The sequence below is a fragment of the Plasmodium fragile genome, assembly GCF_000956335.1.
Source record: "Plasmodium fragile strain nilgiri unplaced genomic scaffold supercont1.45, whole genome shotgun sequence".
In the NCBI taxonomy this organism is placed as follows: domain Eukaryota; phylum Apicomplexa; class Aconoidasida; order Haemosporida; family Plasmodiidae; genus Plasmodium; species Plasmodium fragile.
In genome coordinates this window covers 73218-83461 of record NW_012192625.1, presented here as the reverse complement: position 1 = coordinate 83461, position 10244 = coordinate 73218, and the positions used below count along the sequence as shown (strand labels likewise).

The 10244-nt window shown below is 40.0% G+C and overlaps 4 protein-coding genes across 4 annotated transcripts in view; 3 read left to right on the top strand and 1 right to left on the bottom strand.

Moving 5' to 3' along the window:
- Positions 1-1642, top strand: part of AK88_03727 (uncharacterized protein) — a gene marked incomplete at both ends in the record, with an annotated part of 4745 nt that extends 3103 nt beyond the window's left edge. The window contains one exon of the mRNA XM_012481337.1: positions 23-1642. Within this exon, the coding sequence (XP_012336760.1) occupies positions 23-1642 (1620 nt within the window). The remainder of the gene's footprint in view (positions 1-22) is intronic.
- Positions 1643-2588: 946 nt separating this feature from the next.
- AK88_03726 (uncharacterized protein) lies at positions 2589-3405 on the bottom strand (the record flags this gene model as incomplete). The annotated part of the gene is made up of 4 exons (XM_012481336.1): positions 2589-2657; positions 2834-2904; positions 3029-3100; positions 3294-3405. 4 exons carry the CDS (start codon positions 3403-3405, stop codon positions 2589-2591), a joined length of 324 nt encoding a protein of 107 aa, XP_012336759.1.
- Positions 3406-5075: 1670 nt separating this feature from the next.
- Positions 5076-7811, top strand: AK88_03725 (uncharacterized protein; the record flags this gene model as incomplete). Its single annotated transcript, XM_012481335.1, has 1 exon — positions 5076-7811. The coding sequence occupies one exon, from the start codon at positions 5076-5078 to the stop codon at positions 7809-7811; it is 2736 nt and encodes a 911-aa protein (XP_012336758.1).
- A 1808-nt stretch (positions 7812-9619) lies between these two features.
- Positions 9620-10016, top strand: AK88_03724 (uncharacterized protein; the record flags this gene model as incomplete). The annotated part of the gene is made up of 2 exons (XM_012481334.1): positions 9620-9842; positions 9958-10016. The coding sequence occupies 2 exons, from the start codon at positions 9620-9622 to the stop codon at positions 10014-10016; spliced, it is 282 nt and encodes a 93-aa protein (XP_012336757.1).
- Between the last annotated feature and the right edge of the window lie 228 nt (positions 10017-10244).

Below are 10244 nucleotides of genomic sequence, written 5' to 3'. Positions count from 1 at the left end.
TGGTGACGACACTGGTGACAAGGTTGGTGACGACACTGGTGACAAGGTTGGTGACAACACTGCTGATAACACCGGGGATAACATCGGTGACAACACTGCTGATAACACCGGGGATAACATCGGTGATAACATTGGTAGAGGGGACCTCACCAGCAGAACGGAAAAGCCGAAGAGCCCATTGAGGGCCAAGAAAGTTAATCAGAGAAGAGTAATCCGTGTGAAGAAAGAACCACGGGGCAGAGCCAACCAAGCAGAAATTGAAACAAGGACATGCAACATATGCAACGCTGTTTTTGCAAACAGCAAATTAATGCACAGACATGTGATGAGTGTCCACTCTGACGAAAGGCCATTCGAGTGCGACATTTGTCTCAAGCGGTATAAAAGAGCAGACCACTTGAAGCTGCATCGCATAAGACACGACCTAAACAAAGAGGAGAAGAAGTTCCAGTGCTCCATCTGTCAGATGTTCTTTAAAACGCCCAGACAGTTAAAAAATTGCAAGTTGAAGCATATGAGGTTTTCCATGGGTAATAGGTATGACGGCGAGTGGGCGACGAGGAAGCAAATGGAAGACGCTGTCGGAGGGGTAGATAACAATTCGGAGGGCCATCCAGACGAAGAGGAAAACCACGAGAGTGGTAAGACAATGCAAAGCGGTGAAGAGCATGTTGAGGGAGAAAGACACAATGGTGATAGCGAGAACGGTACATTGAGAGGCGATAATGCCTCAGAACATGCTGGCACTGAGCTCAGCGCGCAAGGGGAAGAAGGGGATGATCGCCAAATTGTACCTTACGAGCAGCAGGCGAGCGCGGAACAGCTGCAAATTGTACCTCACGAACAGCAGGCGAACACGGACAAGCGCAAAATTGAAGCCTCTGAACAACAGGCGAACGCGGAACAGCGGTGGGAAGTAAAGAGGGAGAACTGCAGTCCAAGTAGAATTTCTGTTGAAATTCGAACGTGCAATGTGTGCAGTATGATTTTTGCAAATAAAAAATTAATGAAAAGACACCTAATGAGTGTTCATTCAGAATCAAGACCATACAAGTGTCACCTATGTATAAAAACGTACAAGCGGTCGGATCATTTGAAGAAACATATTTTAACCCATAAAGATAATAAAGAGAAAATAAAATACACTTGTTCCATTTGTCAATCTAGCTTTGACACTCCTAAAGAATTAAGAGCGCACAAGATAAGGCACTACACATGTCCATATGAAAATTGCTCCTATTCCTATTCGACCATTTCTAAAATGAAGTACCATTTGAATAAGCACAGATGTAACCTCTTCTATAGTTGTCCTGTGTGCGCCAAAAAATTTCTCATTTATAAAGAGTTCATACAGCACAAGAGGAGCTGCTTCAAGAAGAAGTACGTCTGCCTGCAGTGCAACAAAATATATTTGCATGTCAATGGTTACAATAAGCATGTACGGAAGGTTCATTTGAATATTGTGCAGAACTACAAATGTACTGTGAACAACTGCAACAAGGAATTTTCTTCTGAGTTCAGCTTGAAGGAGCATATAATAAATTTCCATCATCGGGTCAAGCGTTTTTTCTGCTCCAAGTGCAACATGTCCTTTGGCTACAGAAGCTCCTTTCGCCGTCACAACATTAATATACACCCGTGAGAAGGTTTTATGCAAACGGTGAGGGAGGTGATGCGGGCGTGGTGAGGAAGCTGTGAACGATTTGTGGAAGCAACCGCGTAACTCTAGCGCAGCGTATTTTGGGATCCCCTCAAGAGCGATCCGTTTCTTGCTTTAAAATCATATGAGCAGCAGTGCTTTTCTCCCTCACCTCCTCCCCCCCTTCAACACAATGTACAGTGTCCTAACCCACCATGATAAAGGGTGGTGTCCCCCATATGACACATGTAAACCCTTTTAACTCACGTCGAGCCTTTTCTTACATAATTAAATGAGAAGCAGAACGCTTTAAAATTCCTGTGTTGTGTTATTCCCGCACAGGAACATATTGCAGCTGCTATTGATACCTGCCTACACAAGTGCCCAAGTTTTATATGCTTGTATGTTTGTGTCTGATGGAAAGGTGCCCCAAAATAAGTTGCCAGCGTTTTCGCCAGTCATATTTGTATTTTTTTTTTCATCCTTTTATTACTTTATTTTTTATTTTTCTTCATTTTAACGAGTTGCCTACACTGATGATAACCATATATATCTGTGTCTGCATCCGGTGTATCAGTAGATGATGTTTACACACCAACTTATGTTCTGCGCATTTCCTATGCGGATTTGTTAAGCCAACATTTTTTTCATTTTTGTACCACTGACACCCGTTTTGTTCGTGTCAAACAGATGAACATGAGTTTTTTTTTTTTACCTCCGTGTAACGGGGGTTAATCACACAATTATCTTTCGCGTACACATGGCGCGCATTTTCCTACTTTTAAAAAAATTATATTCAAAATGGTGCAACCACACTGGGGGGGGGAAATATTTCGTTTTTGAGTTTTACATATGCAGGTGCAAAAAAATAAAAAAAGTCACGTGATTTGACAAGTTAAAAGAGATAAGGATTCTTCACGAGGGGCAAGGTTTTATGCACAATTGGGCTTCACTTCTGTTCCGATATGAATGGGTTGGCGATTTCTTGCGTGCCGTCTACTGGCGTTATTAGTGCGATCTGCCAAAAAAGGGGGGGAGAAAGTGGAATGTAAACAAGAGGAAAATCTTCACGCAATGGAATGGGATACAATAATAGGAGGCAATCTGACATGGTAGTCAAACTGGGCAGTCCAATGTACACCACGTGGCAGACTCCTCCCAGCATGAACACACATTCTGGGAAAACGACATTACCGATGTCCCTCTAGCGACGACTAAACCGATACTCCTCGTTTTCTCCGTTATGACCAAGCTGTCATTCGGATCTGAAAAGGTGCAGAAGTGAGCCATGTGTAGGTGAATTTGGTATGCTATGCTTTGTTCTTCTTTACTTTTATTTTATTTTATTTTTTATATTTTTTTTGTTGAAACTGTTTTATCCCGTTCTACCTCTTATATATTCCTCAGTTTTGTCCAGCACTAAGTTGAAGATGGCATCGTGGCCAATTAAATTGCCAACAACTGCGTGGAAAAGGAAAACGGGAGAATTATGACATGAGTTGCTCTGAGTGTCTCAAACAATTTGTATGTGTTTCAGTGTGGGTATGAAATGGAGCGAAGGTTCTGTTTTATGCACACCAGTACATAAGTATGTAAGTACGTAAGTATGTATTCAAAGTGGTGTGTATTTTTTCCCATTCCATGCGGTACTAACCTTCTCTTCCACCATCAAACTTGACGCGAATCTTTTGGTTCATAAATTTCTTGATGTCTGTCATAAACTTGTTTTCTTTATTATATGCTGGGGTCGTTGGAAGCACCGACATTTTGCTGGCAGCGGGTGGTGGAGCAGAGATGTGATGTGGGGTAAGGGGCGATTTTGTTGTAGGGGGTTCGCTGCGTATTCCTTTTATACTTTGCTGCCGTTCACACTGATGTCCACGCTTCTCTTTGCGTAGCTTTTGTTCTGCCTACTCAAAACAAGTCTGTTTAAATTAGAGGGACGCACAACGGGGTGGGGAATCTATTATCATGGAAACCTCGTCTTACATTGATGTGATGAAAAAGGAGTGAAAAGGAAGGGCAAGAAAAAAAAAAAGAAAAAAATGCCTTCCTTCCCTACAGGATTTGCACTCAGTCGTTTCGACTTTAACTTCGCAGGGTTGTTGTGAAATTGAAAAAAAAGAAACGGAAATAATTGTAAATTGTACTTTGCCGTGTTACCTATGTTCTGGCCAATGTTATCGCCCAGAATTGTGGCAGTTTGTCATACAAATGTGGATCCACAAATTCATGCCAAGCTTCTTTTTTTCCGTTCTTTTTTTTTTTTTTTTGCTGCCTTGTGGAGTTATAAGGTATTGCAGTAAATTCTCACAGCGTACATACCCACTTCGCTACTTCACATCATGTTAAATCAGATGATGTGCTCTTAATGGCAAAGAACGCCTTTGTATGTTTCTTAATATGAGCTCAGAATTACAGCACTTTTTTTTTTTTTTTTTTTATGAGGTATGTGGGGAAGCCTTAGCCCGGGTATTCCACTATCCCTAAATTAGCACCACTATCCGGCCACGCTATTTTTTTTTTTTTTTTCCGGCACAAATATAGTATACCACCATCTTATTAGAAATGTTGCAACGTTGGCTTGTGTTTGTTTTTTTTCTTATTTTTTTCCTTTTGTGTAATTCCTTTTTTGTTCTATAGCATCCGTGGGCCAAGGTGAAAAGGTGCCACTTTGCGCCCGCATGTATTTGCGTTGTGCATGTATAATTTTGCACATGTACAATATGTGCACATTTTTTTGCGATTCCTTGGTGTCAGATTTTTTTTTTTTTTTTTTTTAATTCATCCCAATTTGAAGCATTACTTTAGCAATTGCGCGCACTGTTATGAGTGGCAAATCGTCTAAAGAGAGAAAAAAAAAAAAGAGGAAAAAAGGAAAAAGGGACAAATGGACGAGCGGGATAACAGACGAGGGACACAATACCCTTTTTTGCAACCACTTTGTTAGCAGCTGTAACTTCCTTTTTTGTATATATATCCCCAGGTCAAAAAAAAAAAAAAAAAAATCCGAGTGCTATTCATCACAGCAAGTAAGCACAGTTTATTTATGGCCCCTATGTGAAGGCATTTCCTGCAATAATTGCCACTGGCGCATTTTTGCTCGTAATTTTAACTCAACCTTAGAAGGAATAAAAAGCACACACTGCACAATTGCGTGGGCGCAAAAACATGCTCGATTCATTTAACATGTGCGAAGTAGTCCAAATGATAAGAAACACATTTTTACATAAACCAAGTGCGAACATTTTTTATATATACATTTGAAAAGGCAAGGAAACAAAATAAAAAAAAAACAAAAAAAAAAAAAAAGGAATATATTTCCGCATGCATTTATTATTGCCCTTTTTGTTGATATTCCCGTTTTCTGAGAACTTGCGTACGTATGTCCCCCGAGGGGGCATCCCTGCGATAGAACAATTTTTGTACATACAAAATGACCAACGTAGTTAGCTCGCTTCCGAATGAAGAAAAGGATGCGTGGCTAAATTTAAATGACATCAGACAAAAAGCAAAAAAGTACAACTGGCAAGAAAACCCTGGGAAGCAAAACAATTACATTTTTTCCAAAGACAATGTAAAGATATGCATCATAGGATTGAAGGGGCTAGTCACAATAGATATCCGATTGCTAAGCGGAGTCAATTACAAACTGTGCAAAAGCAATTTGAAGAAAGAGGAGATATATGATTTATTCTCAAGCACCAGCTTTTTTCATTATACAAATGATGTACTAGAGAAAACGGTTTTGTGCAACAGTTATGATTTAAGTGTAAAGGAAAAAATAGACCTTTTCAATAAAAATGATAAGTCATTTTTGCAAAGGATGAAATGCAAGAACCTATTTTTTCGCAATTGTGGAGGATCACATAGGTCAGGCAGTGAGAAGACCAAAGTGGGCACAACGAAGGTAAAAATCAGCGCAACGAATGGGGAGCGGAATGCGGAGCAGAAGGGGGAACATAATTCGATATACTTCCCTGAGAAGAAAGTGCAAGTTAAGTCGGCTGAATCAACCCAGACGGAGATTCAATCAGATGAAGAACAACAGGTACAAAAGGAAAATGCACACATTAAGAATAGCCTTTACGAAAATGCGCTCGATGTGACCCCATTAAGTAGTAAGGCCGTTAATAAGACAGTTCTCCTCTCCAAAGAGGAAGATAAGGGTAAGAAATGGGGTTTTAAAAAATTCTTCCTTTTTAAAAAACGTACTCGTGATAAAGTCAACGAAAATTCGAAAGGATGTCCAATCGAAGCAGGAGAAAATTCACAAATTGGGAAAAATTTACCCTGTGAAAATGACCATAGTGGAGAGGACCTCAAAGTTGGGGGAAAACAAGGGGGAGAAATTTGCCCAAACGGGATTGTCAACCCGAAGGTGGAAACAAACGGCCGCGATTATGGGGTAAAGAAAGGAGACGTAAAAGTAGAAAAAATTTCACCTCCTCATATACTGAGTAACCATACGAGCGAAATTGAAGAGGCAAAAAAGGTAAAAGTAGGTAATTCCCAACTGAGTACAGAGATGGATGCCAATGCAGACAGGGCTAATAAGACGAAGGGGAACAAACAAAATATGAATAACCATTTTGGTTGCAAACAGAAGTTGACACTCTCCCCAGTCAAGGAGAACAACGTGGTTACTCCAAATAACGATGCACTGGGCAAATTTAATTCAGAAGAAAAAATTTCCCTACGTTATGGTAGCACTAAAGGAAATAGCAAAGAATGCCTCGAACGGTGTGACACGCTAAGTACCAGCAGAGAGAACCATATGTCCAAGTCCTTCACCACACATTCTCTGAGTGAGGAAGACTTAAACAATGAAGCTATGAATAGAATGAGCGCTAGTGAGGAGGAAACGGCTAATTGCTGCAGCGGCAAGGGGCGCGAAAATGGCACCTCAAATGGACCCCCTTTACACGCAGACAACGCCCATGACACACATTTGGCGCTCAGCAACCAGGGGGGCGAAGAGTGTATAGAGGAACCATTTCCTCCCCATTCGGATGGCCACTCCGGCGATGATGTAATCGATGGGGAGGAATGCAACAATGGGGACCTTCTTGAGAAGGTGAATGATGAAGAGGGTAGTGCCATCGAATGCAAGGTGGCCTATCAACCGAGCAATCGTTACACCCAAAAGGCGAACACGGTTAACGTATACATACAACATAACACAATAGAGTACTATGGTCCGAAATATGGATACAGCAGGAAGACCAAGTCGAGGTGGGCGCGGAACGAAGGAGGCCTAAGCCATCTAAAGGGTTATCGCAGATCTGGAGAAAAATGGGGCAGTAACTGGGGTAGAAAGTGGGATAATCACTGGGACAATTGGGAAATTTGGGACTACGGTTGGGACCGTCGCTGGAACAAGTGGAGCGGGAAATACAATCAGTACACTCTGCCTTGGAAAAAAAGCTTCGTTCACGAACAAAGTTTCTCCCCTCGTAACTCCTATCACTTGGCCGTGCGGACAACCGGAAAAAACAATTACAGGGTTAAGAACAGCGCGTATTACAGCCCCAGGTGGACTACGCGCGCCCCGAAATATTACACAACAGATTCACGTAAGGTTTACAATAATGGTAGGGGCCAAATGGTAGGCTTGCACGAAGATGCAACCTATATCAATGCAGAAGAATTTAAGAAAAATGGCAAAAGTGATTATCCATTTTGGGGTGTACAAAAAAGCAAAGGTGCTCACCACTTTTATAATAAAAGCGGTTTTTATATATCACAAAATAGGAACAATTATGCGCGTAGAAAATACAATGAAAGCAAACCAAGTGATGCGTTTAAGCCATATGAACCGCACAAAAATGTAAACGAACTTGAGAAGGAAATATACAAGAAGCTGTCCTATTTAAAGCACTTCAAGCATGACCATACCAAATCGATCCCCAGATATTATTGCACCTTTAGACATTTGCTTATCCCATCCAGGACCAGAAAACAACCCATGTGGTTACAAAATATGATTGCTACGAATACATGTGGTTACTGTGATAAGCAATTTTCCAGTTTGAAGAGTCTTGAAAATCATTTCGTTCATGTGAAAACACATAGAATATATTACTGCTGTGGGAAGCCTTTCACTTCTTTGAAGTTTTTATATATTCACCTCAAGCAGGATAACCACTATGGATACATTTACTATTACTAAGGAGGTATCGGGGAGGCTTACTTCCACGATAGCAATGACATGGTCCCCGTGTCAAGTTCCCCTTGTGTTTTTTTCTGCATAGCAATCTATGTACACAGGGCAAACCCGCTTTATTGTACTACACTATAATCCGTTTTTTTTTTTTTTTTTTTTGTCTTGTTTGAATATCATATTGATATTCTGTGTATGATCTGACATGTATATTCTTCTACATTTCTTTTTTATAGGCCTATGATAGTGTAAATTTTTGGAATAAAACACTTTTTTTTTTTTTTTTCCTGCATTAGTGTTTTTCCCTGAATCCAATCGTTCTGCAGTTTTTCGCATCTTTTTTTTTTTTTTTTTTTGTTCCCCCATTTGGGTGTTGTAAAAATATAAAGGCAACTTTATATGGGGCCACTTTTTTTTAAAAGACCGAAAGGCGCACCCATGGGAAGTTCAAAAGAGAGTCTCTTACACAAAAATGCAAAGTTTATTTTTCGTTCGCATACGGAATATATGATCTGCCGAAAATTGCACCATGAGGAATATAGCGATGCAATAGTGATATGAGAAAGACAAAAATCCAAATAAAAATCAGAAACGGTTTGTTACACCTAGGACAATAGGGAAACTCTTTTTTTTTTTTTTTTGTTGTTAAAGCAAAGTCTAGTATTACAACTGCTGTTCTTGGGCGTGCACAAAGTGAAGAGTTTCTTTTTCTTGTGCCACAAAAATTTGTTCCCATAGGTTGACGGTGAAATGAAAAAAAAAAAAAAAAAAAATAATAAATTAATATAATAATAAAATAGCAAAATATCAGAATAATAAAAGAAGCCATTACAAAGCAGGAATAAAAATTAATACGGAAAAATGTTGATATTTTTTCTGTGCCCAGTGAAGGAGGTTATCCGGATGAATGTATTTTTCCCTGCGGACTGTGAAAACAAGTTCATCCTTACGAATTAACCAAACGGCAATTTTGAGAACACATTTGTAACTCCCTTCCAGTAACAATTACCATGTCGAATGAATGTAAGAAATCGTAAGTCAGAACAATCTCATTTGCTCTTTTTTATGCAACGCAGTTTGCATACCTGCTAGAACATGGAATATGTCACGTGCTTCACGGCATCATATAGGGCGACTGTTTAACCCAATTTTAACGCAACTTAAACTTACAATTGTTTTAGTGGAGAAGAACTTTTTTCTTTCCTTCCCTGGCCGAGACATTAAACATATAGGACGAAAACACCCTTTGTGAATGTACCAGCGTGTATGCGAAAAATTTTCCGCCCCAAGTGGAACAACTCTGTATACTGCATGTGGAGAGGAAATTACAAAAATGTTTCCCTAAATTGGCGTAAGAATCATTTTCCCTTCAACCTTCTAAATATCAGCTGAAGAAATCATTTTTTTTTTTTTTTTCCTTTTCTTTGATGCCCTCTTTTAAGATTTAAATGTACTAGTTTATCTATCCTGCAACAGATTTATTGGATTTACCTCCCCGCCCTTTATACATTTTATATGAAATTTATTATGGGCGTGAGATGTGCATCGAATTGTCTGCTCATCCAAGAAAGGTCACAAATGCGATAAAGCTCCAATGCGGATATCTTTACGCTTGCACCTTTTTGGAGAGACCAACATTATGTGAAATTTTTCGTGTGAAAGGAAACTACACGATCTCGTCACGCATGTATGTACGTAGATGCAAACTCGCACGTACATACGCACAACCCTGTGTTATGTCAACTGCACTGCTATACCATCAGACGAATTAGCATTGTACTTCAACGTCTTAAACATAAAACGGCACACATAGAACTATGAACAGCAGAGGTGCCACAGGGAATAAGTTTGCAGGGGGCCCTAACTCTTTTGAAAATAACGACAATAAAGAAAATCATCTGAAGGAAGTGGTGACTCCATTAGGGGATGTATATATACTCAATGAAAAAACCAATGAGAAATTTATTAAGGGCACCCAGAGGAGTGACGGAACGTTTAGGAAAACGATCCGCGTGAGGACGGACTATATGCCGCAGGTGAGTACCTGTGTGGGGTTCTTTCCACCTCACAACAACGCATAACCATTTGCGCGAATAAAAAAAAAAAACCCACTTGCATGTTAATATCCCTCACTTTTCCCCTTCCCCCATGGCAGGAGGAAAACTGCGCATATCAAGTGAAGGGGAAAATACTAGAGCAGCAGAACATGAGTAGGATTGCAAGCTCCACGACGAAGACCTATGCAAGCGAGAATCCTTTCGACAGCAGTGAAGCAAGCACAAAAAAGGTGATCACAAATAGCGCTCTGAAGAATTTGGCAAATAAAAGCGCAGTAAAAAAAGTGCCCGGCTGGAACCCCATTAATGACAATGAAAATGAAAACGAAAATCAAAACGCAAAGAATTTAAAAAAGAAGAAAAAGAAGAAAAAAAAAAAAAAGAC